The sequence below is a fragment of the Cupressus sempervirens genome, chromosome 10, assembly GCF_028749045.1.
Source record: "Cupressus sempervirens isolate cs-2001-9-10 chromosome 10, ASM2874904v1, whole genome shotgun sequence".
Taxonomy (NCBI): Eukaryota; Viridiplantae; Streptophyta; class Pinopsida; order Cupressales; family Cupressaceae; genus Cupressus; species Cupressus sempervirens.
The window spans coordinates 241,432,883-241,459,903 of NC_143127.1; the positions used below are offsets into that span (position 1 = coordinate 241,432,883).

General features: G+C 34.6%; 1 protein-coding gene across 3 annotated transcripts; it reads right to left on the reverse strand.

The window, feature by feature from the left end:
- Positions 1 to 311: 311 nt before the first annotated feature.
- Positions 312 to 3,219, reverse strand: LOC149533529 (transcription factor HHO2-like). Of its 3 annotated transcripts, none has more exons than XM_089806738.1 (6): positions 2,971 to 3,219; positions 2,153 to 2,366; positions 1,786 to 2,027; positions 1,303 to 1,696; positions 1,078 to 1,151; positions 312 to 971 (listed from the first exon to the last, which is right to left on the reverse strand). In XM_089806738.1, exons 1-6 carry the CDS (start codon positions 2,971 to 2,973, stop codon positions 555 to 557), a joined length of 1,344 nt encoding a protein of 447 aa, XP_089662864.1. In that variant the 5' UTR covers positions 2,974 to 3,219; the 3' UTR covers positions 312 to 554. The 3 variants fall into 3 exon arrangements, with proteins under 3 accessions (XP_089662864.1, XP_089662865.1, XP_089662863.1); XM_089806739.1 differs by lacking the exon at positions 2,971 to 3,219 and adding an exon at positions 2,576 to 2,714; XM_089806737.1 differs by lacking the exon at positions 2,971 to 3,219 and adding an exon at positions 2,461 to 2,547.
- Positions 3,220 to 27,021: the final 23,802 nt, after the last annotated feature.

The window sequence follows — 27,021 nt, forward strand, 5'->3', positions numbered from 1 at the left end:
AAAGAAAGGTGAGGGGATAATAGTAGTGATACCATTAGAGGATCTGAGGTAGTGTAAAATCTTAATGCCAAACATGATCTCATTATCTTTTGGTCACCCAAATAGACTCAACATATTGACCATTAAAAATATTGTTATTAAAAAATATCATATCATAATATATGTTAAAATAAATCTATAAATAAACCTAACAAACATATAAAGATAAATGAAATAAAATATAGATAAATATAAAAAGATTAAAAACTACTTACATCTCACTCATTAACATATTTGTTCCAAATCATACAAAACCAAATGACAAAACCAAATGACAAATGAAACGGAATACAAGTTTCAATATTATATATATGTACATACGCTCGTACCTTCAAAACAAATACCGTAAGCATCTTCAACATCTACCAAAGTTTTTACTTTCCATTTTGTGAAATATTATACACATTCCCGAAGCCGATTATATCAGTCACATCTGACAAGACAATATTTATGAATGTCTATCAACAATCTGGTGGAATTCTAACGAGTTTCATGTCCTTCTCATTATTTTCTTCTTACTGTGAACAGCGGCGAAGTGAGAGTCCCCTCCCAAAATTTCCTGTTACCTCATCACTTCCTCTCTCACTGTCCTCGTCTTCTTCTTTCATGTCAAAACTTTTAGATTTTGTATAGACTCCCACACCCCATGATTGAGGTGATCCTCGAGGCTCTTCTTGCATTTCATATAGTGGTGTATTAATCCTCTGATGACAAAAGTCTTCTCCTCCATTAATGGCAGAATTAGAAGGTTGGCAGAAGAAATGGCCATGTTGTATAGCAGGCAATGCAGTGTAAAGACCTTGACTCCTTGTAGATGCATGTTCTGGATGAACCCAAATGCCTCCCACCACCACTAAGTGAGGAGGAACTTGAGGTTGAAAACCTATGGTGGACACAGGAGGACTTAACCTTCTTGTATGCAGCCTATACTTCTGCATATTAAATAATCAACACATGAATCATATAAATCAAACTTTTGATACGCATGTCAAAAGAAAAAGTAGAGAAATATGCTTCAAGGATAAGATTAGATTAGACCTGCAAATGGCTTTTGACCTCATCATTGGTAAGCCCATCTACTTTCATTAATTCTCTGATTTGCTTTGGAGTGGCTGTGGATTCCAACAAATTTCAATCATAGCAAACAAGAATTTTATATGAGCATTTACTAGGATTATGTATTTAAGCATTTACTAGGAGTATGTATAAATCTACTGAAAAGAAGTCATGAAGGAATGAAAAGAAAAAGTTGAGTTAGCTAACCCTGTGATCCACCCAAGTGTTGAAGAGCATCAACAAATTTTCTGTGGAGCTCTTGAGACCAGCATCTCCTAGGCTTCCTCTGACATTCAGTGGGTGATGTGTTGGAGTTGGGGTTGGCACCATCAGATGTCTTTGGAACACTGCCTTCTTGGACTGCAGATATTTTGTTGAATCCATTATCATCTTCATCCTTCTTATTCTTCAAACTAACCGCCATTTTACAGTTAGGTTTTGCAAGGCTATCAACCTCCAGTCCACCACATGATTGATCCGGGTGCAGAAATCTTGGGCTTTGATTCTGTTCTCTTGAGAATGGTGAAAATGCTCCAGCAGCTTTATGTAAATAAAAGCTTTGCTGTGAATGTGAATCCTGCTGCTTCAGGTTCAAACTATTCTGCAAAGTAACCAAAAAGACTAGATTACAATCTCATTTGGGAAAGTTGGAAATTGAAATTCATGAAAGCCATCCTTATAATTGCTGACCTGCTTAATTTCATCGTTGTGGCTCCTCCATAATGGAGGTGAGATCATCCAGTTGGGCATGTCATTTGTTGTATATGAAGTCTCTCCCTTCACCTCAATTCGATCAAATTTATTTACTACAGATTCTTCACAGCTAGGTTTTTTTACAGGGATGAATTCTTGGAGTACAGATTTGTGTTCCTCATTCATGGGGTGTTTAAAATCCTCAAAGTTCCCAAGCTGTTGTTCTGAGGCCTCTATGGCTGAGGATTTCCACCATTAGAAACAACAATGCATAGTTTTTTGTGGGAAAGAATTCTGATGTGCAAATTCTTAATCAGACGTTCAAATAAATTGGTAATTGATAAGGAATAAATCAATCACTTACCATCATCAAGAAGTTGCATAGAATGAGGAAGCTCTCTTTCAAACGCTCTAATTTTTTGACGCTCCTCTTGCAGTCCTCGCAGATACTTTTGAAGTTGCTGGGTCTCATCTCCAATGAAAGTGTGAGATCTTTTTGCAGATGGCTTGCATTCCAATGTTAATTCACAGGGAGAGATCTCCTGTTGGGTTATATCCATCTCATCCCAAAGCAAACCCTACAAGAAAATAGATATCAGAAAATTATGGGCTCCTAAAGAAGATCAAAATAAAACCGACTGAAGAAAACCCAAATGTTTATAAGTAAATTGCCTCAGAGCTTATCATTATGACAATCCAATGTTTGTTTCTATGGGAATGTATATGGTGGGCATAAATTATTGTATTAGGAATTCTCCATGAGCCCCACAAGAATAAAGAGAATTACTTCTTCTTGAATAAAGATTTATTTTATCTTTTCCTCCAGAACTCTAAGGGATCTGCCTTTGAAGTGCTTAGAATATCAGACCACTTCAACAATATTTAACCATATCAAACAAACTTCAACTTTCGATTGTGCTTTTCAGTTTCAAATCTGGCCCAGGAATATATCACGCAAGAGAATCCATTGTTTCTGAGCTATCCAACAATGACAGCTATTCTAAAGTTCAATTAATTGAAAGAAAAAGCTAAGAGAGCAATTACTTCAATGAAAAAGATAATGGTGCAAGTTGAAGAATAACAGTAGAAGGCCATTAAAGAGAATTCAATTAACACCCAATTTAAGGGAAGATTACAAAGTAATAAAAAGTGGTGGGTATGTAAATATAATCATCATCTAACCATGTGTCGTGTTTATCAGAGGAGAATCAGACCCAGCTCAGAATTTCATTACTTTATCATCTTTCTTCCGAACTCCAAAGATTTCACATGAGAAAGATCATCAATTATACTTTACTTTCCCAAAACTAGAGAAAATGATGAAAAGTTGATTCTTCTTGGTAGAATCGTACTCTGCACCTTCACTAATGAGCAAGGCAAGAACATTCTGACCAACTAAAAAAAGGCCATATTCAACAAGTGCCAACGATTCCAATTCCTTCAAAAGTCCCCTCGCTAGTCCAATAGTTCTTATTCTCGCTTAGTACGGCCTCTCTAAGAACCCTCCCAAACTACCACATATGAGATTTACTGCCTATACGCCACATATACCTCATGAAATTTTTCCAATTCAGATTTCTTTGGTAACAACAGGGACAAAAACTGATTAAAACCACACAATTAAAAACAATTTCTTTTTGGGTCGGATAAACATTGCATTAAATTTGTCTGTGATTAGAATCTGACCTCATCTTCTATATGTGGGGCTTCCGCACATTAGAAGAATCAAAGTCTCCTTTTGAACCAAGCATTTCCACCAATAAATCAATAGCCACTTGACTCAAAAACATATTTTTGTCCACTACCCAATAAATTCTTCAGTGTCAAACCTTTAAACATATAATCATGGTCCTAAGCTTTCATTGTTTTGGAATCCAATACAAGAACATATCATAATCTGATTCTGATGGTGCAAATTATCCTTAAAACCTAAATTTGAAGTTTTATCAGGTGTAATTATTACGGTCTAGTATTTTGGGGTGCATGGGTGGATGCTGATTCTTGCACCAAGAAAGTGATGAGTTAGTGAAAGCAACGTCTAGGGTGTTTATAATTTTAAAGGACAATGGCATCGTCCTTACCGATTCGCCGCAAAAAGAGTCGGAGTTGGAGTTGGGATGTATTCTTCCACTCCTTGCAAAATCTTATTTAATAGGTTATCCTTTTCAATATAAAGGTCGAATATACAGGTTGCGTCCCTAACATTCTTAGGGTTTGCTTTGGAGTAAGCGAGACGGCTTTTTAACCTCTGAAAAAGAAGGGACGTCAGATGCTCGCCGCGTCTTTTCCTTCTTCTACGTAATGGAGCCATGAGGTGTCCCACGCTTTATAAATCTAAACTTATTTAAGCCATTTTAAAATACTCAATGGGCTTTTAGTTGGCTTCAATTGATTTTTGAACTTTTAGTATGTTGATTTTTTTGTCTCAATGTAGTGTTGAGAGTGCTCATATAGGTTCAATTTTTGGCCCCGTTCCAAATGTGGAAAAAGAATAAAACTTGAACGTGGTATCTAAGGGAGTAGCTTTTTATATATGTTAGGGGAAAGTTTCTTATACTGTTTATTTAGAATTTTTAAATTGTAGGTTGGATGTCTATTAAAAAAAATTGTTGTACTTATGTATGTGTGTTTGAATGTGTAATTTTTCCTCAAATGAAATGTAAAAGCATAATAGAGCATTCTAGAAATTCTTGGATTGACGACTAGGGTTAGGTAAAGTTATAGAAAAGATTATTTGTTCTATGTCAGTCAATTTAGATGTTTTCAGAAACAATCCAAAGACCTCTATAAATAGAGGCATCTTGTAATGTTTTTGATATGGACAAAATGTAATTGATATGGACAAATGATTAATGAAATATATTAGTGCTGCAACACATTGAGTATTTTTTTATATTTTAGTTTATTTTTTTCCATCCACCTTTCACAAGGTGTATCAGAGTTGTCCTAGGTTTAAACAAGTGGTATCAGAGCAAGGTTAAGAAAATCATGTCACCATTTGTGATAGACGAATCAAAGCCAGATTAATTGGGTGAATCCTATCACCTATTTTGATAGAAGCAGCCAATCAAGGGATAACTGAAGAAGGAAGGAATTTGTTTGTCACCATTTGTGACAACAAATAGATTTTTTTATTTTGCAGAGCAAGGTTATTTGGAGAACCCTGTCACCATTTGTAACATATGAAGCTATCAAGGGGTAGTTGAAAGAAGAAATGAATTTGATCAAGGTTATTAGTTAATCCTATCATCGGCATTTGTGACAGATGGGGCAAGATTATCAATGGATCCTATGAAAAGAGTAAATCATTGGCAGCTAATTGCTGACAAAATGTTAGTAGAAATTAAAGGCTCTAGCCTTGGAACACATTATTCATGAAGAAATTAATGGATATGAAGATTATTGGAAAATAGTATTTTGGCAACAAGCAAAAGAAAGGATTTGGATTTGTATGTAACAACATTTGAGGTTTAAATTAGGGGGGGGGTGTTGGAATGTGTAATTTCCCCTCAAATGAAATGTAAAAGCATAATAGAGCATTCTAGAAATTCTTGGATTGATGACTAGGGTTAGGTAAAGTTCTAGAAGTCATTTATGTGTACATAGTTCTAGAAAAGATTATTTGTTCTATGTCGATCAATTTAGATGTTTCCAAAAACAATCAAAGACCTCTATAAATAGAGGCATCTTGTAATGTTTTTGATATGGACAAGTGATTAATGAAATATATTAGTGTTGTAGGACATTGAGTATTTTTCATTTTAGTTTATTTTTGTCCATCCACCTTTCACAAGGTGTATTAGAGTTGTCTTGGGTTTTGACAATGTGAGCTAAGATCTTAAAGGTAAGGTTTCAACATCTAGGTATTCATAGATTTCTTTATAGAGATTGTCGAACACCAAATTATAAAAAAATTACATTTTTCAACGATTGCTTAATATGTTTTACACGTATAGTCATTCACTCAAAAATGACAGTACTTATGGCCAAATTTCCAAGTACATTTTATGAAATTCCTAATAGTAGTGCACAAATGTGCCATTGACCAAATAAAAAAGCCAAAAACTAATCAACTATTAGTACATGTGTGATTAGCTATTGGTGCATGTGCAATAATTTCTAGGACTCTTTTAATATTAGTAATTGGGATTAAACATGAAAACATTATCACAATTTTGAAGCCCCTAATGGCAACTGAGGACTTTCCCCTATATGGAATTTTGTCTTTAAAAATAAGAGTTATTATTTTCTATTTTATATATTTTAGTAGGAATTTTCAAGGTGGATCTCAAGTTTATAACTAGAATAGGATTTATTTTTAACTAATAACTAAGGCGATCTCATCTATTATATTGGAATGTCAAACACATATATTGTTTGATTATTTTTCTAATGCAAGATAGGTTTCTCTAAAGTGGAGGGTTAAATAATTCAATGCCACAAACCCATTAATAACAGGGCATACACAAAATATTTTAGATCTCAAAATTAGGATCAATGCAATGAGTTATCTAATCAACACAACTTTTACAAACCTTATTAATTCTCAAACATGTGATCAATATAAACAACAATAAACATAGACAATAAAACCAAATATGTTAACTAGGGAAACCCTTGATAAGAGGGGAAACCCCAGTGGGGATGGTACCCACAAAATGATGTACTGATATATAAGTTCCTTATAAGAGGATGGACTCTATTAGGAGCCAATGAAATATATTTAGTATGTATCATTCCTTGTTAGGAGACCTCAAATCCTTGTGAGGAGATTCCAAACCTGATAGGAGTTGTGCAAACTCTTTTAGGAGTTGTAGAAGGTAGAAGGACCCATAGTTCAAATAGCTTTAGGGGAAAGAACACTAAACTAACTGTCCAACTGGCCTTTATATTATTCCTTTGATAAGAATAGAAAATGATCAACTATCCACTAACACTCTCTACCTAATGTAATCAATGTGCTCATTTTCCATGCCTTTGTACCACCAAAAATTTCTTAGATCTTAATACGAGATCTGCAAGCTCACATCACAATAATCCCTTAGATCACTTACTTGCATGTAACTCACACTTACAATTGACTTTCTTACTTCAAAACAATACTTACTCTCTACAATCACAAGGAAAATAATTTTCTTTTATACCAAGTCCTCAAAATAATTCATTGAGTTGACCTTGAAGTTTTTCCAATTTATAATTATAATAGGACCTCATTAAGATAACACTATACATCCTAAATTATATATTTTCATAATTATATAACATTGTCCGCTCATAGTTTTTACAAATATTTTACAAGTGTGACCTCAGGATTTGTGCACTCACTAATGCCATCATCAAGATGTCTTCTATCCCTATCTAACTATGCTCAACTAGATTCTATCCCCATTAGGAGATATAACCCGATTACCAAAAACCACTTCTTAAGAACTCTATATATATAAATATTGTCTTCTGTAAATTTTGAATAAATATCACCAATCTTCAACTTTATACATGTGTTCTTAGCCATGTCATTGGGACACTATGTAGAATATCTCCTCAACTTCACTTGATCTCATCTTCAGTTCTTGAATCATACGGTCTCTATCTTTGTTTGTTGCTTTGTTGATCTTCATAGAATAACTAGTATGTTGATATCATCAAAAAAAAGTCATAAATGCAACATGCAACCACTATAACAATCTCTCAAGTGCTCCAGGAATGCTAGGATACTCCCCCATAGGAATATCATCAACATTCATGTCAGTTCAATCACCCCCTTTGGCATTGATGACAACATAGATGAAAAATATCTAAGTGCCATGAATACAAAAAACAACTTTGTTGTTGTTTTTTCTCTCATCTTTTCAAATTCAAATTTCTCAAGAATAACTCTTCATCAGTATTATTTCTCTCCCATTGATATACTCCCCTCATTGACATCAATATTTTCTTTATCTCATGAACAACTCTCCCCCATTCTTAGGAGATGCTTCTCTTCCCTATTAATAGAAAATATTTTTCATGTATTCTTTCCCCCATTGACATCAATGAAAAAGGCATCATTATGACAATCTCCTGCTCAATATTTTCAATCATCTTATGTGTCCAAATACACTATTGAAATATCAATTACCTAGAGTCCTTCATGACTCAACTTAATCGTAGATACTCCCCCATAGAGGAAGCATCAACATTTAGTCCATATAAACAATAGTGCTTTGTACTAGTAGACTAATGTAAACTCTACACCATCTACTCTGAAGTAGGTAGGGGCATAATCCCAAGCATACCTCACAAATACTCAAATGTATCCTTACATAAAGGATTTGTAAATATATCTATAATATTCTCTTTTGTACTAGCATATCCCATTTTGATCTCTTTCTTTATAACTTTCTCTCTCAAAACATGATACTTTATAGATATGTGCTTTGTGTTAGAGTGTAGAGCATAATTATTAGACATACCTATTGTACTTGTATTATCACATTGTATGAAAATAGGTTTAGTAAACTCAACTCTAATATCCTTAAACATTTGTTTCATCCACATGATCTAATTGCAATTGTTTTCTACTACTACATATTCTTCTTTTGTTGTGCCCTTCGAGCTACAATCTTATTTCTTTCTTAGCTAAGAAACCAATCTTCCTCCTAAAAAAAATGCTCCACCACTTGTACTCTTTTTTTCATCCATACTTCCTACCCAATCCAAATCAATATATGCACATAGAGTAAAGTCATTTGATATTTCATACCACAACCCAAAATTAGGTGTACCTTTCAAATATCTAAAAAATCCTCTTTACTACGGCATAATGTGGTTCATTATGATTAGTTTAAAATCTTGCAATAATGCCAACTGCATTGCCTATCTTTGGTCTTGAATGAGTCAAATATTGCAAACCTCCAATCATGGATTTGTACTTCTTCTCAACGGTGGGTTTCTTATCTTTTCTAGATAACTTATGACTAGTTACCATAGCTATACCAACATGCTTACAACTCTCTAAACCAAATCTCTTCAATAAGTCTTTCAAATACTTAGTCTATGAAATGAAAATACCTTTGTTATTTTGCACAATTTGCAAATCAAAGAAGTGCTAGAAATATGGCTAAGTAAGATGAGTTAGAGTTGTCATTATGGCAACATATATCTCAGGATGAGATGGAAAAATATATTGTTGAAGATTCTACAGTGAAAGATAGAAAATTGTCTAAGTGTTAGACAATTTCTCTAGCAACACAAAGATTTCTTTTGGTATAGCAAAGGCTACAAAGATATTTGGCATGTGAAAAGTTAAGGGCATTAGAAATAGATAATACTAAGGGGGTGGGGGTGGTGGTGAATTAGTATTTTACAAACTTTTGCCCACAATTGAATATTGTTAATTACTTCATAACTTGCATATGAAAGTAAACCAAAAATGTTGAACAGTAAATATAACCATATACATAGAGAACTCATAACACCATTATTTGTTAACTACGGAAATCCGAGCCAAGGGAAAACCTTGGTGGGGATGATACCCACTAGATGATTCACTAAATAATAGGATCTTGTTAAGGATATTGATCATGTTAGGAGTCTATGAAGTACATATACTGTCTCGAGTCCTTGTAAGAGTACTAGGCCTTATTAGAAGCCTCAACCCTATTAGGAGTTGCTGCAACTCTATTATGAGCTAGTAGAATAATTACAATGTATGCAAGAAGAGCCCAATGCACTAACATGCAATTATGCAATTTAATTCATTCACAATATAGGTATACATACAATACTTATTTTGCTACTATAACTCACACTTTCTCTGATCTTACATCAGATTTTGCATCACACAAGGCTCGTAGATAGTTCTCACAATAGTTCACATGTCACATCTAATCACACAACTTGCCCCAATATCTGCGCAAGATAAGATCTTTACATATACCTTGCATAATCTCAAAACTCTGCACTATTGACCTTCATCTTATCACATGCTTGACATAATATAAAATAAATTATGGAAAAATATCCACATATTTGGCTCAACATAACTTAGTAATTATTTTGTAACCAAAATAATTCCTAAAGCCATACAACTCTTTTTGCTACCACACTCTATTCTACACTGTTAAATACCAGCATTGTTAATCCTAGTATAACTTACATTGTATTGTCAGTACACACATGTACACTAGTACACGTTATCATGAAAATGTCACAAACTTTCCTCAACTATGCATAAGCTAACTCTCCGCACATCATTTGTACTCCTAAGATCTATACTCTATGATGTTGCAAACTATCTAATACTTAGACAAGTTTTTATCTCTAAATGGATTATGAAATGCTTAATATGTTTTTCCATAAATGACAACCATCAGGACATCTGTATGACCATATTCTCAAAAATCTCCCCCTTTGGTATTGATAGAAACATTTGGAAAAATTGGCTAAGTCCCACAATGATGTCATACATACAAAAACAAATAAAAGTAGCTACACAAAAATTGCCTTCAAAACATAACAATTTTATTCATGTTTTGATCGATCATTACATTCCTTATCACTCCTTTACATTAATACATACATAAGCTCCTGCTTACATATACATTTACATCTATACAAATTTTTCTTTAAAAAATACTCCCCCTTTGACATCAATGACAAAGGTGCTAAAACTATATCACAAAAACTTGTTGTCTGTTGTTGATCAACTTGTCATTCTAGATATGCAATCTGCAAAATCAATCTTCAGTCTAGTAAAGTCTTTCTTCTAATTTTCTTTGCCTATATTTGATATACTGATGAGTGTGCAAAGTTCCTAAGATTCCACTTCGACTACCCTCAGATTAGTATAGGCAAATTTGTCATAAGAATTCTTTGCTAAAAGATATTCCTCCAATTGCCTATAAAAAATTATAACTTTAGGTGCCAGATATTCTCTGAGAATGGAGAATCTTCTTATTACCTTCTCCTTGTCACATTCAATTCTTCTGATAGCATTGTGGATCTTCTTAATGTCATTCATAGAATCTTCAATTCTGATCTTAGGTTGCTACAATCTTACAGTGAGTGTCTGAAGCTCAGTCGTATGGCCTTTGATTTTTGCATCAATATTTGATAGGTAAGTGTAAGACATTGCACACTATCCATATAACTTCTTACCTTCAACAATACATTTTCTCAATTCCTTGATGTTTCCATCAAGTGCCTTTAAATCATTATGCACATTGGTGCACACTATGTTAAATAGGGCTACTTCATGATTTGTTTGCACTTGCACTCTTGCTACTTCAGCCAAAGTTGAGAATTACCCATCAAAGGTCTTCACCAACTCTTTTTCCTTGGCCTTCAAGTCTAGATTTTCTACAATTGTGGAAACTGTCTTTTGCATGTCCTTCAAGACTTCCGCAAGAGTCTTCTCCGAAGACTTAATAGTTTTATTCTTCTTAAATAACTTGCTCAAGGTGCCCATTTATTCTTTCTGATCTTCATCATCAGATGGAATAGATGTTGCTACTGATGTTCCAGTTGCTGACACTGCTAAAAGTATAACATACCTTTATCATTTGTTCCTCTATTCTCTTCTTTTCCTCTGCCTCTTTCTTCACATGATCTTCTTCTTTCTTCCTCTTTTCCTCTTCTTCTTTTCTCTTCTTTACTCTTCTTCTTTTCTTTTCTTGTGCTTCACGTTCCCTCTTTTCTTTTTCTTCCTTCTTCTTTTTCTCTTCTTCCTCATCATCAGAATTGGAATAATCAGTGATATTTCTGATATTGCCAACAATATTTTCTCCATACCTTGCAAATAGATTCTCCTTAGTGTCCAAAGTTATGTGTGTACTATCCACTTGCATGGATTCAGTACCCATAACAATATGAGGTGGTGATAGAGCTTGTTGTGTTTCCTCTACTTCTTCCTCTTCCTTGGAAGATGTATGGATTTCCACATACACTAGACTATCATCTTTAGCTTGCACACTCTCCTAAGGCACTGAGGACATGTACTTTATTATTGCCTCCTTTTTTTCTTGCCCAACCTCTTCATAATTGCCTCCCATTAGAAGAATTGCTCTTCTTTTGTTCCACAACAAGGGCTTAATACCCTTCAAAATTTTGTCAAATCCTTCCTTTGATCCAACATCACATAACTTGTTTATGGATGTGATCCTCATGTTCAAATATTCTTCTACCACTCTTCTCTTCCTATTAATCAACCTATTATATTATAGGTCTTCAAGAATTTTATTCTGAATTCTATCAAATCTCTTATTCCTCAAAATCATGTTTCTTATTATGGCATTCTCTAATTGCCTCCTATGCATACTGATATACATACTATAAAATTTATTTAACTGTACAAAACTATCATCATTTATAATTTGCATCTTCAGATTCTCTACCTTTGGTATCCATGCCTTTTTTCCTACAGTTGTCTTAGCTTCTTGCACATCTTGTTCAATAGATCTATCTTCAGTCTCATCTTCTAAGCTTTCAAAACTACTCACTTGCATGGTTTTTCTTCTCTATCCTAGTCTAGTAGTGGTATGTTTGACCCTTTTCTTTACAATTTCTTGTTTAACCTTTACCATTCTTCCTAAATTCCTCTATGTAGTAGGTGCTTCTACCTTTGACTACCTTCTTGATTGTTTATAGCTAGCACTTACTGGTTGCATTTGTGCAACTACTTCATATGGTACAATAGGAACTTGCACACATGGTTGTGCCATTGTTACTTCTTCTGAGGGTCTTTCTATTGCAATAGGTGTTTCTTCTAACAATTTAGACTACCCACTGGCCTTCATTTCCAATGCAATTCCCTTTAGCTTGTTGAATTCCTGACTTAACATACCATATGTTGGTGTGATTTTTCATAGTATAGGAAAATTTTTGATATTTGGGTGAAAAATTAGTTATGTCTTTGTTTTGTGGTGCACTCATTTTCAAATTTTAAAAAAAGGTATTTTCTTCAAATATTCTGGTAGGGCTTTTTATCCTAATATTTTATTTACGTCAGAATGCCTTTTGAAAACCCTTCGTGTACCTTTAATTGCGATATTCCATTCGAAAGGATGCCAAGTTGAAGTGTTTTTCAATCACTGTTGATCTATCAGAGATCAAGGGTTAGCACATCCCTGCATAATAGAGTTGTAGGTTTTTAAGTAATGCGGGGAAGTGCGATGATGACACGTAGCCCCTGATCTTTTATGAGATCCAGTACACCGCAAAAGCTCCTGTATGTCAGATTTGTCAGTACTTTTGCACATGTTTTGTTTTTTCGCGATATCATTGGTGGATTCACTAGCAAAGCTATGAAGATTACTTACCAAGCAGTATCACTATTGATCCTGTCTTGATCAATGGTTGACACATCCCCGCATAATAAAGATGCAAGTTTTTAAGTAATGCGGGGAAGCGCAGCGATGACGCGTGGCAAAGTGAGGTCAGGTATTTGTATTTCAGTATGCTACATTGCAAATGACTGATGACGTGTAATGCTAGGTATGCAAAGAAGGGTTTTTGGTTGCTTAATGAATGAGAAGTAGTATCATTGTTGATCCTGTCTTGATCAACGATTGACGCATCCCTGCATAATAAAGATGTAGGTTTTTAAGTAATGTAGGGAAGCATAGTGGTGACACATGTCCGTGATGACATCAAACACTTGCTTGCTCAAAAGAAGATACGGTATCCGCTGGCGTGAAGTGTTGTCAGATAGTATGAGCTAATATGGCAGTTTCCTATTGGTCAGTACAGCTAGCTGGTTGTTAATACAAAATGGATTATTTCGATCGTTGATCTTGTCTTGATCGACGGTTGACACATCCCCACATAATAAAGATGCAAGTTTTTAAGCAATGCAGGGAAGCGCAATGGTGACACATGGCAATTTTCAAAAAAGACTGTAAAGCCTTGTTATTTTTAAATCAAGACTGTGCGATTTGATAAAATCTATGGATGGGATTCAAATTTGAGTGCAAATTGCAGGCAATGGTTACTGAGAGTAAATGTGATCCAAACCTGCTGTGTGCGGTTTTAATTCATAAAAAGAACCCATGATTTCACCATTAATGAATCACCAAAGCATAGAAAGAAAAAGGGCATTCAAGATTTCAGAGCTAAGGCATGAAATTTCTCGGTTAATACTCCAATAAAATTGCAAAAGACATCATATAGTGCAGAAGTGCGATTTCTGGTGGGTAAGTACTCTGTGACTTTCTGAGTAAAATTTGAAGCATCTACTGTTGTGAATTTTCCAAAGTTTCATTAAAAATGCTGCCCTGAAAAGAGTTTACTGGACAAAAAAATTATCTAAAATGTTCAGTGCATGATGATTTTCTTGAACAATTCCCCTTATCAGTGCATGAAATAACTAAGGGAAGGGAGCTCATTCCAAAAAAACCCTAGATTGATTGTGGCAGAAGGATTTTATGACAAAGCTAATTGGATAAGGGATGCCCAGGTTTCCATGGGAGGTTTGGAGTTGTTTAAGAAATGGTTTTCAAAGCGAAAACTGGACACTCCTATGAACAATGCATGGAAATTTGACATTGGAAAATTAGTAGTCCCCAGTGTCTTCTTTGATAGTGATTTATTGATGGACCTGGCAAAGAGGTATGATCCTATCACAGGGTGGGTAAAAAATCATTTAGGGGTCAACCTTTTTAGGGTTTTCCCTGAATTGTTCAGTGAGGTTTTCAACCTAAACCCTAACCACGCTGTGCATGAAATCATTGATCTGGATGATTTGCAACCTAGATATGATGCACAACAAGTGTACTTGAGAATAGAGCCACTACAGGAGCATGTTACTAGGGTTGGAAATTTGCCTGTGATCACAGCCAATACTCTAGAGTCATTGTTAAGAAGACATTTCAATCTGAGAGCTCAAGCACTATATTTTTCTCTTTGCAAGATCTTGGGGATAGATGAGGGTGATCAAATTCCAGGCTCTGTGGTCCTTATAATTGCTCAAACCCTTCAATTTGGAATGAGTACCATTCTAGATTTTGCCACTTTCTTAGCAAAAGAGATTCACAATGGTCTGGTTGGAATAGCAAAAGGGAAAGTAAACAAGCCATTCTGTTGGTATTCATTGATGATGCATGTATGTTTATACAAAGTATATATTTTCTTCTCCAAAGGTATGGAGTTAGAAACCACAAAGGATGGAGAAAGGAATCCAGTGCAATTATGGAGTGTGGATATGACTTCAGAGGCCACTGATGCTAGTTATGTAAGATTTGATAGGTATTTTGCATCAAAGCTTAGACTGCTTTTAAGAGGAGATAGCCCTAGAATCCCACAAGCATTATTAGAATTGGTTAGACCCAAGGACCATGCTAAAGGGCTGCTTGTCAGTCACAACTGGGGGGATATAATTCCCTACAATGTTTCAACAGTAATAAGAGGTTTTGGTTTCTTAGGAAAACCTCATGTGTTACCTTTTCATGTACCTTTGAAGATAGGGATAGCTGAGCTCTTATGGTAGATAGGTACTATAGATGAGAGGGAATTGGTCAAGAAGGGCACTTTCTTTCCAATGGTTACTGTAGTGCATGATTTTGTTTTTGTTAAAAAGGGGTGGAAGCATTTAAATTTGTTTTTGAATAAATATAACATGGCAGAATCTCATGCCAGATTCATTGACCCTAAAGGATTCTATGATCTATTAAGAGAAAGGGTGAGAGCTTCCCATATGGTACATCGGGTTTACTATCCGGAAGATATAATCAGAAATATTTTCACATTGCAGGAGAAAGAATTAAGGAAAGAGAAATGGATAGTTTTTAGTAAAAACCTAGAATTCATTAATGCTTTTGACCCCCAGTACGACCCATTGAAAGATAAGAAATACTGGGGAGATAAAATGCAGGCATTAATGAATAATTTTTCTATAATAATTCAGGCTATGAATGAAAAGAAAGATATATTCATTAAGGCACACCCAGACAAGGTAGCAGAAATACAAAGAAGAATGAGTGGTAGAAATGTAGTAACTCCTGGCCAATATACATTGCAGAAAAGGGCAGGTTATGTCATGGTTCAGAGTGTGCAACAAGTACCCACTCATGAGAAGCCAAGGCCAAGAAGTCCATCTGTAGCCAGCTCTCCAAAAAGATGAAAATTGGAGCAGGGTTCTTCTTCTTCTCAAAAAGAAAAATACTCCCCAAACCTGTCTCCAATCCAAATAGATGATGAGGCATCCCTAAAGGAACAACTTAGACAAATGGGAGGAGATGGGGATGTGATTGTCACTTTTACAGACCTGGATGTTGAAGAGCCACAAGAACCTCCCACACCTTCCTTGGACCTGACCATTGCTGATTACCAATGTAAGTAAATTGACCCAATTGTTGCCTAGGCTTATGAAAGATTTATTAATGATGAAAATTTTGTAAGATCTAGGGCTTTTGCTTAGTTTTTATGGAGATTAAATATAAAGAATTTTGAGAAAGCCTGTGAGAAGATCAAGGCTGAGCAATCGAATAAATCTGACCTGGTTATCAAGGAAGAGGTAAAATCAAAGTTTTTGAGTGATTTTGCCCAGTTCACTCCTGAAGCTGGAAGGAAAATAGTTAGACAATTAGGAGTCCTCCTTCTGCCAGAATGGGATATAGCAAATGCTATTATTTTTTATTCAGTAAGGAAGTAGAAGGATGTTCAACTGACAACTGTTGAAGAAGTCTTACAGGCTCATAGAGGGATCAAATTTAGTGATGACCACCAAGCCCTTGTTTTGTGGTCCATAGATAAGAGAGAAAGTACTAGGATGCATGAGTTTCCCACTGCAAAACATACTGGTACATTGACAGTATACAAGGCTGGTGAGGTAAGTAGTAAACAAGTAATGGGAATGGCTTCAGAAATGCTGAAATTGGATGGTGTTGTATCTGGACAAGAAGAAGATAAGTTTTCCCAACTCAATGCTAGGTTTGAAGAATTTTTGAAGGCATATGAGGAAAGGGGTATACAGATACAATCATTGGAAAAAAAAATGTCTCAAATGGAGAGGATACTGGGGAAAAGAAAAATGGGAGAATCCAGTGCACCTACAATTGCATACCCTTCATAGCCATTGGTTGGATCTGGATCAACCCCTATTATTGAAATACCTGACACCCCTGAAACTCCCCAATTCTATACTGCAAAGGAATTTGAAGAAGAAAAAACAAAATTTCATGAGGTGCAGATAGAATTGAGAAATCAATATGAAGAAAAATTAAAATAGCATGTAATATATCTGAGGGATAAAATACAATGGTCAACTTTTTTTGATCAGTTGACAAGAATTGCAGCCCTCATGGATGAGTTGAATAGGGATAAGGATAAACTGACTCTTCTTGCACAGAAATGGAGGGAGAGAAATAATGATATTACAATCATATGTATATTTGTAGTCCAAATGCCTTATCATCAAGTTGAGAAGATTTTTGATTTATTAAATAAGCTAGAGAATTTTGATGATGAAAGAGATTCTTTACAGAGAAGATTAACACTCTGTTTTTCCCAATATATTGCTGAAAAATTCACCCTATTTCCTTGTGCTTTAGAATCTATTGATACAATAAAAGAAAAAGAAAAGTGGAAAAGGGAGATGGATGAGTTATTCAATGAAAGAATAATAAACATCATGAGTGAAACTAGCCACTGGTTCTGGGCAAAGACAAATGAAGAGCTAGTAAAAATACAGTTATTTTATACTACTATGAGGAAAGAATTTGATGATGTAGAAGAAAATGGAAATTCTTTAATAATGATACAAAGAGAAGCTCTAAGATTTGATTGGCCAGATGATGATGCTTTTAATAAATGGAAAAATCAATTTCTAGAACAAATGTCAGAAGATGATGAGGAGGAAAATGTAAAAGTAAAAGTCACCCTCGTAGTTAATAATGAGGACATGGAAAATCCCCAGGTTGAAGTAAATTTACAAGTAACTAAAGATGATACATCACTTTCAAACCTCATGGCTATTTACTCTGAGGATGAAGAATAATTGGAGAATCAGATCCTATCTTCTTGTTAAAACAAATGAGAAGTATAACAGAAAGGGACCCACCCAGGATGGTTTGATGTGTTAGCTTTTCTGTTATTTGCTTTTTGTCTTTTACTACAGACATTCATCAGTATCTTTTAGGGGACACATGTCACTCTCTTTAGCCCGAAGCTTGTTGCATATCACACTATTTAAGTGAGATTCGAAGGCTAAAGAATGGTCTGAATTCTATTTCTTCTAAGTATTGTGCTTAGTCTGGTTTTTGGTCCAAATTCTGAAAGCAAGTTTGTAATGTATTTTTTTGCAAATTCTCTGAGAATACATGAATATTGAATGAGCTGTGTTTCTTTCTGAAGGCCATTCTGAGTCTATTGTAAAGGATATACCATTTTCAAAGGAAATGAATACAACTTATGAACTATCCCCATATCAGTTCTTTCTGAATTTTGTCTCCTTTTAAATACTTAGCTACCTTGATGTGGTATGAGTAAAAGCTTGTGCAATTGAATGCAATCTAATTAGGTTGTATATCCATTTATCATTGCTATTAATTCAATGGATTAAATAAAGGCTTTGATCAATGTGATAAGATTCCTTAAGTATTGAAAAGGATTTTTGAATGATAAGTTCTGATAAGAATTGCTGATAGAATTTGTTGTAAGGAAACAAATTAGATCTAAGAATTTGCTATAGACTCTGGACCCTAATGGATTAGGCACTGATCAAGTTATTTCAGCTGAAGGAGAAATATCTTACAAATGGTTTTTCAAATGCATCATCAAATCAAATTTTACTTTTATTTCTTGTAGATCTTCAAAGTTGGCCAGCACTTGTCTGCATGGAATGTTTTAGCTTCAGTTAGCCATTGTTGTTGAAAACATCTGCAGATCTATAGAAGACTTCTTGGCCATATCTGTTTATGGGATGTGTTTATCAAGTTAGTAAGAATTATGTATATGTTTGAGGATCTTGAAATGAGAATCAGAATGAAACTAAGAATAATCCTCATACAGTTGTTTCAGTTTTGAACCATCCTTGGGTACACCCACCCTGGTTTTGTAGAGCCAAAAGAGTAGAAAACCATTTGTGGTTTTGTTGAAGTTGGGTCCAAATACCTTACATATGCCATTGTTAATAAGAATAGGCTGGTCTTTAGATTGTGTATGTACTGTCATTTTGGTATTAAGAATTTTGTTGCTTAGTAGTTTTAGCACTTTTTAAAACTCCAACACCATATTCCTTGAGGATGGAATCTATCTCTTTCTCTACTTTCTTCTTGCTCTCTTTGCTATGGAGCTTAGATTATACTATCCTTAGAATTTCATCATATGTTTCCCATCTAGGGCATTCTATGTCTTTCTTAGATTCAAGTATAATCTACACATACTCTTCTATCAATTCTGCGCTCATCTCATAGCCCATAGGCTCAATGAAATTTACTCTAGGTATCACTCCATCTATGCATGTGTTATCAATATCCACCATGAAGTACAAATCATCCTTATATTTTTCCACCATAGAAGGAGGTATCATATACATTAGTTTCAACTCAAACTATAATTTCTTCATCATTCTATCAATATCAATGTTTCTGACATTCTTAGGTTTGGATCTGTAGCAATGAGTTATCATCTTCATTGTGCACTCACTACTATCCCAGTTAATTACTCCTAGAAACTTTCTTGTAACATAGAAGAACAAATGAGTCAATAGGGACTCAAATGTAAACACTACGCTCTTTGTTTTCTTTATCTTTGCAATATTATCCAATAGTTGTAATCTGATAATGTCACACAAATTCAATTTCCTCATTTCAAAAGCCATCACATATGATGGATGAAGAAATCTAGATGGTACAAAGTTAACCCTTGATCCATGGTTTAACTTGTACCTAAGATCTTAGTCATTAATTTGACTCCTTTATCCTGAATAGGATCAAATCTCATATTTCTTCCATCAAAGTTGGTTTTCAGGTTGGTCTCCACCATTTTCTTAACATTTTTTTCATTGATAGGATTACAACCCTCATTGCTTGATCCTGTGACCTTTTGGATTAGGTAATTTTCAATGACAATCTATGCATCATCCAATCGAAACATATCATCATGTATTCTATTCAAAATAATTTGGGTCCACTCATGATTATCAAATTTTGTGTAGAACATATACTTCACCAAATACAAATCTTCAATGTGCCCATACTCAAACTTTAGGGACAAGTCATTGTTGCACATCTTTCCAAAATCTTTGTGAATGTCCTTATCTCCTATGCCTTCAATTTTTCAATGTATATAACTCCTTATATCTTCTATGTGTAACACATTTTTAAGAACTTGTGAAAACACACCTTTAGGATCATCTAATAAAGAAACAAATGGGTATTTCTTGAACTCATACCTTTGTTTGTCACTAACATCATGTACTCTTTGACTAGCCATTTCTCAATAAAAATAAATACAAAAATAAACTAGATTCAATACTCTGCAAAATACCTCAAATTCACAATATTAGGGCTCTTGCAACTTTTGGCTTCACAAACTTTACTGCACACTTCAATTTCTGTCAAATTGCTCTTCAATTTGCTCAAGACACTTCATATGAACAAGTGGTACATTAAATCTTGCTTGCGATCCTTAAATCATTTCAAAATGGATTGCGCAATAAATGTGTATCTACCACAAACTTAAAATATTGTTTGTATTTACCAATGATCTTATTCTTACAATTCCCACTTACTGTTATCATATGAATACTTGTGCACTAAACCATAGATTCCTCTCTATGTCTTCTACCTTCTATTAACTACACAATCTCTAACTCACTCTCTAACATTAGTTCTAACCACTGATGCTCTGCTGATTTTGTAATAGCTTAATTCAAACAAGTTAAGCCACAAAAAATTTGTGACTTCAACTTTCCATCAGGTGCATCAACGAATTGCTCTTCCAATACAATATGTGAACTCTCTAGATTACAAGCCTTCACAAGTTCTTTTTCCTCAACATGTTCTTTGATTGCTTCTTTCTGACTATTTTTACTTCCATTTTCATTCCTTCTATCATTCATGTTGTTGTTCCTTCTATGATTAGGGTTCTTGTTATAGTTCCCTCTGTCCATTCTGCAAAATCTTACTATGTGTCCAAAGTTATTTCATAATTGACATACAGGTGCATTTCTCCTCTGATTATTTTCATTCTAATTTTAAGGTGCTCTATAATTTCTTGCAATGTGTCCAAGATTTTAACATTTGTAACAAACAAACTACTTTTTCTCACCATTAGGTTTCTCTCCATCATTATATCTTCTCTAAGATCTACTTCTTCTATTACCTATAAAGTTAATATTCCTAAAATTTCTACAATTCTTATTATAATCAGTAAACTTAAGTTTCTTACATTCTACTCCCTTATGTCCATAACCATGACAATTATAACAATATAAGTTAGTAATAGGTTTAAAATACGTACCTATGTGATCTCTCTTCATGTGTCCAAATTCATTACATATGTAGCATCTATTTTTGAATTCATGTCTTACCTCTTTGGATGAATCGGCTTTCTTGGGTTCTTCAACTTGTTTTGTCAATCTAGGTTCAACGTATTTCTCTAATTCAATTCTCTCAACTTCATTAGACCATTCAAACTTTTCTTTAGGTATTTCTACTATAGGATCTGGTTCTTTCATAATCTCATCTTTCTTTGCTGACTTCTCTCCAAGAAGATATCCAAGGCTAGTCTTGTCATAAGAAGGTCTTTGATGAAATATATGTTCATCAATTTTATTAGAGCTTGTGTAAAGTTTCTGTAGCTATTGTTTTTCTTGCAGTAGCTCTCCTTTCATAATGATATTTTATTTTTCTAACTTTGCATGCTCTATCTTAATAGAATATAATTTAGATGTCACTTGACTTTGGGATCTAAGGTCTGTATTCTCAGATTTTAGATCAGGTTCACTCTTATTGCCATTAATCTTAAGATTAAATTTTAGTTCACCAATTTTCAACTCATGTTTCAAGATCTCATTCTCTTACTTGAGATTTTATGTATCATCATTATCACTAATCTAGGAAAAAGGTTCTTTTCCAGATTTAAGATCATCAATTTCATCTTTCAGTTTGCCAATGTAAACTTTTACATCTCTGTATCTGTCTTTTAAGTTATCTCTCTCTTTGGTAAGAATGTCAATTTGTTCAAGGGCTTCTTTAAGATTCTTCTTCCACTATTCCATATTCATTGGGATCTTAGTTAAGGTTTTAGGCCTCTTCAAAGTAACTATGCTCTGATACCAATTGTTAGAAATAGATATTACTTGGGTGAGGGGGTGTGAATCGGTATTTTACAAACTTTTGTCCACAATTGAATCTTGTTGATTACTTTATAAATTGCATATGAAAGTAAACCAACAATGTTGAATAATAAATATAACCATGCACATAGAGGACTCATAACACCATTATTTGTTAACTAGGGAAACCCTGGCCAAGGGAAAACCCTGATGGGGATGATACCCACTAGATGATTCACCAAACAATAGGATCTTGTTAAGGGTATTGACCATGCTAGGAATCTATGAAGTACATGTAGTGTCTTGAGTCCTTGTTAGTGGACTAGAAATTGTTAGAAGCCTCAACCCTATTATGAGTTGGTAGAATAATTACAATGTATGAAAGAAGACCACTTCCCTAGCATGGAATTATACAATTTAATTCCTTCACAAGATAGGTATACATGCAATACTTGCTTTGCTATTGTATCTCGGACCTTCTCTGATCTCACATCAGATTTTGCATCACATAAGTATTGCAAATAGTTCTTACAATAGTTCACATGTCACATCTAATCATGCAACTTCCCCCAATATTTGTGCAAGATAAGGTCTTTACATATACCTTGCACAATCTTAAAACTCTACAATGTTGGCCTTCATGTTATCACACGCTTGACATAATATAAAATGACTAATGGAATAATATCCACATAGTCATCTCAACATAACTTAGTAATTATTTTATAATCAAAATAATTCCTAAAGCTATACAACTCTATTTGCTATCATGCCTTGTTCTAAATTGTTAAATACCTACAATGTTAATCTTAGTATAACTTGCACCATATTGTTCGTACACACATGCGCATTGGCACATGTCATCATGAAAATGTCACAAACATTTCCTCAACTATGCATAAGATAACTCTATGTGCATTGTGCATACTCTTAAGTTCTATACTTTGTGTTGATGCAAACTATATAATACTTGGATAAATTTTCTATCTCTAAATGCATAAATGAAATGCTTAATATATGTTTCCATAAATGACAACCATTGGGACATCTATCTGACCATATTTCCAATAAAGGGAAGGTATATTAGAATATCATGATGACATAGACAAATGCATAGATCTGTATAGATAGTATAGACAAAGTTGCATGCCAAATACTAGTAGAGGTAGTATGCACAACAGAAGAAAGTACAACAAAATAGAGGAATAAAGTGCTAAGGAATTGTTTTAGTCATCAAATAATTAATTATTTATGTAGAAATTAGAGATGTGATAGAGAATGAAGATGGGGACCCACATGACAAGAGAAGAGGTCTAGACAAGCCTTTTCTGCCACCTAAGGTGGATCGGTCTAAGGTACTTTCGACAAAATGGTCACCTCTTTTTGGAGTTAAACCTACTGGTAAGCCCTCCTTTCCTCTGGTTAAAATTCTATCTAGCTTGGAAAAGGGCTCTTGTGTAATTTCTATTCCAAATGAGTTGATAGATCATAGCATTGCTTCAATGGCTTCTACCTTGGTGGGAAAGTTTATTGGGCCAAGGTTGAACATAGATATTGTAAGATCTTTCACTCAGAAGAAATGGAACCTTAAAGGATAGGTCAATGTGATAGTGATGGAAAAATGCTTCCTATCTTTTGATTTCACTTGCATTAAGGACTTGTCAAACATTCTGTGCGAAGGGCCTTGGAGTATAGGTCACTCAACCCTGGTGCTCCAGAAGTGGTCTTTGAAGCTGGATTTGAATGACTCATTTTTTTTGCAAGTACTTGTTTAGGTAAGACTTCTAAAGTTGCCTTTGGAGTTCTAGAATGATGATGTATTTGTGGGGGTGGCAAATTCCTTTAGTGAGATTTTGTCTATAGACCCAATAATTTCTTCCAAAAGGATATTTACATATGCTAGGATTTGTATTGGAGTGAGGGAAGGGATCGATATGCCTGAAGTTGTGTGCTTTCACTCAAAACTTGGACCACATATTTAGAAATTGGATTATGAAAGTGTTTCTTTTGCTTGTTTTAACTACCTAAAATCTGGGCATAAGGCAAATCAATGTCCTTAGGCTAAAGCTGAAAAGAAAAGGATTCCAATTTTGTCTAAACCTAGAAAGGAGAAAAAGCTCTAGAAAAAAAGGTTATAAAGGAAGGCTAGAAGACCCAAGAAATTTTAGAGGAGACCCCAAAAGTTCCTATCAAAGGAGGGAACAAACCAGTCTAGAATGAACCAAAGGTGGACAATAAAGTGGATAAGGTCTTGTCTGGACCAAAGATTATTGAGGTCGAAAACCCAGTTAAAATAATAGAAAGCCTTGTCAAAGGAGGCAATAAGTCAAATCGTAGTGACTCAAATTTAGACAATATAGTGGATAAGGTTTTGTCTGAATCTAAGTTAAGTGAGGTGGAAGAACTTGACAACAATCTTGGATTTCTCAAAGTCAATTCTCTAGCTAAGGTGGCTATTTTGGCTTCATCTCAAGATGAGAGGAAGGAGATTATGATAGAGAATGATATTCTGTCAGAGAGAAAGGGGGAGCAAGCATTGAATGATGAAGGGGTGTTGGAGAGGGAAAATCAAGAGGAATTCTTGGGAGGTCCTTCTTCTTCTAGGAAGGATCATTTTGTTTCATGTAATCTAGAAGAGATATTTGAGATGTACAATTCTTTATCTCTAGGTAAGATGGAAAGGGTTGATGACTATTTGAAAGAAAATAAAGGAAATCCTAAAAATAAAAATGGTTAGGAGCCCTCCTCGGCTTCTCCAACATAGACCAAGAGTCATGGAAGACTAGATATGGGAGGGAGGTCAAGGCCAGTAGGAAGGAGGCATGTTAGTTAAGTCATATAAGATGAGGCTAGAAGGAGGTTGGTGGATGGGAGCCAAAGAACTATTTTGGAATGTACTTCTAATATGAAATGAAGATAATTTCTTGGAATATAAGGGGCCTTAATGGGGTCTATAAGTAGGAAATTCTTAGGAATATTATTAGAGATCAAAGACTTGATATTTTGATGATTCAAGAGACAAAAATGAAGAAGGAGATTCTGGGTAAGATGTCCTTTAGCAATAATATGGTTGGTGAGGCTATAGACTCTAAAGGTGCATCAGGAGGATTGCTTACTCTTTTTAATAACAAACAATTTAGATTTACTTCATTGTGCAATGATGGTAATATTCTCTTTTGTAAAGTGTTTCATGTGCATTCCAATGATTATTGGTTCCTTTTGAATGTATATGCCCCTAATTCTAAAAGGGAAAGGAAGAATTATTCGACTAAGATTTGTGATATGGTTTAGACCAACAATTTGAATAAAAGTATCATTATGGGGGACTTCAATACTCCTCTAATGGATGAGGAGAAATTGGGAGGTTTGGCCCCAGATTGGGAAAGAAAGATGGATCTCTCCAATTTTATTAATACTTTGGCTATGTTGGATGTGGATCTTATACTTGGTCCAATAAAAGAATTGGAAGTGAGTGTATTCAAGTTTGGTTAGATAGAGCTCTTATTTCTCTATACTGGCTGAATTCTTTCTCTTGCAAGTTGTCCCTACTCCCAAGAGTTGGCTCAGATTACTCTTGTATATCCCTCTTGGTTGTCTCTCTTGAACCTAGGAGGAATTTCCCTTTTCGGTTTGAAAAGATGTAGACTTCCCATCCTGATTTATTGAGTAGGATATGGTATTGGTGGGGTATGGAAGTGGAAGAAACAACTATGTTTAGAGTTGCTAAGAAGTTGAGTAATGTGAAACAAATGATTAAAGGCTGGAATAAGATAGATTTTGGCCATATTTTTCAGGACAAAGAGGATTTGTCTATCAAGCTCAATTCTAGTCAGGACTCTATTCAACAGGATGGGTATAATGATTTTAATAGGAATGTTGAGATGTCTATTTTGACTAATTTACACAATATTATAAGAAATGAAGAGAAGCTTTGGAAGAAAAGATCAAGAATTAGTTGGCTTAAAGAGGGCGATCAGAACACTAGCTTTTTTCATATTTCCACTCTTAAGCATATAGTGAATAATAGAATATCAGGTTTTAAAAAGGGGTAGGATCTTTTGACAAGAGAGAATGATATTTCTATTGAGGCTATTTCTTATTTCTCTTCTCTTCTATCCTAGGATCCCTTGTTATCAGAGGTAGATCGTAATGATATAGTCTCTTTTCTCCCACGGATTATTCAACCCCATCATAACAAAATGTTGAGGGCGATCCCAAAAGTGTAGGAAGTTAAAGAAGCCTTGGTTTCTTTGCCTACTAAAAAATCCTCTAGACTGTATGAGTTTCCAACTTTCTTTCTCCAAACTTATTGGGAGGTGTTTATGGAAGATGTGGTGAAGGCTATTCAAGAATTTTTTGGAGCAAGAAGCATTCTAAAGGAGATCAATTCTACTTTCTTGGTCCTCATTCCTAAAGTTCTAAGGGCTGATTCCTTGGATAAATTTAGACATATTAGTCTTTGTAACTCTTTCTACAAGATTTTCTCAAAGGTGTTAACTTCTAGAATTCTTAAAATTCTCCCTTTGATTATATCTCAACAACAAATGGGTTTTGTCCCTAGAAGACAGATATTAGATTCTATCATGATGGTTCATGAAGTGATTCATTCCATGGAAGTAGGAAAAAGAGAAGGTATGCTTCTTAAGCTAGATCTTTCAAAAGCCTATGATTGGGTGGACTGGACTTTCCTTGGTTTGTTGCTTCAGGCTTTTGGCTTTGATCAGAAAGTTTGCAAGCTTATATCTCAACTTATTTCTACTTCTGCTCTTGCAATCTTGGTAAATGGGGTTCCCTCAAATTTTTTCAAACCTTCAAGAGGGTTAAGAAAGGGGGATCCTCACTCTCCTATTTTGTTCATTATCATGGATGAATGCACTGAAAGGTTGATTGAGAGGAACAAATAGGAAAGGAGACTTAAAGGGATCAAACCATCTTCGAGGAGTGCTTCTTTTTCTCATCAGCAGTTTGTGGATGATACT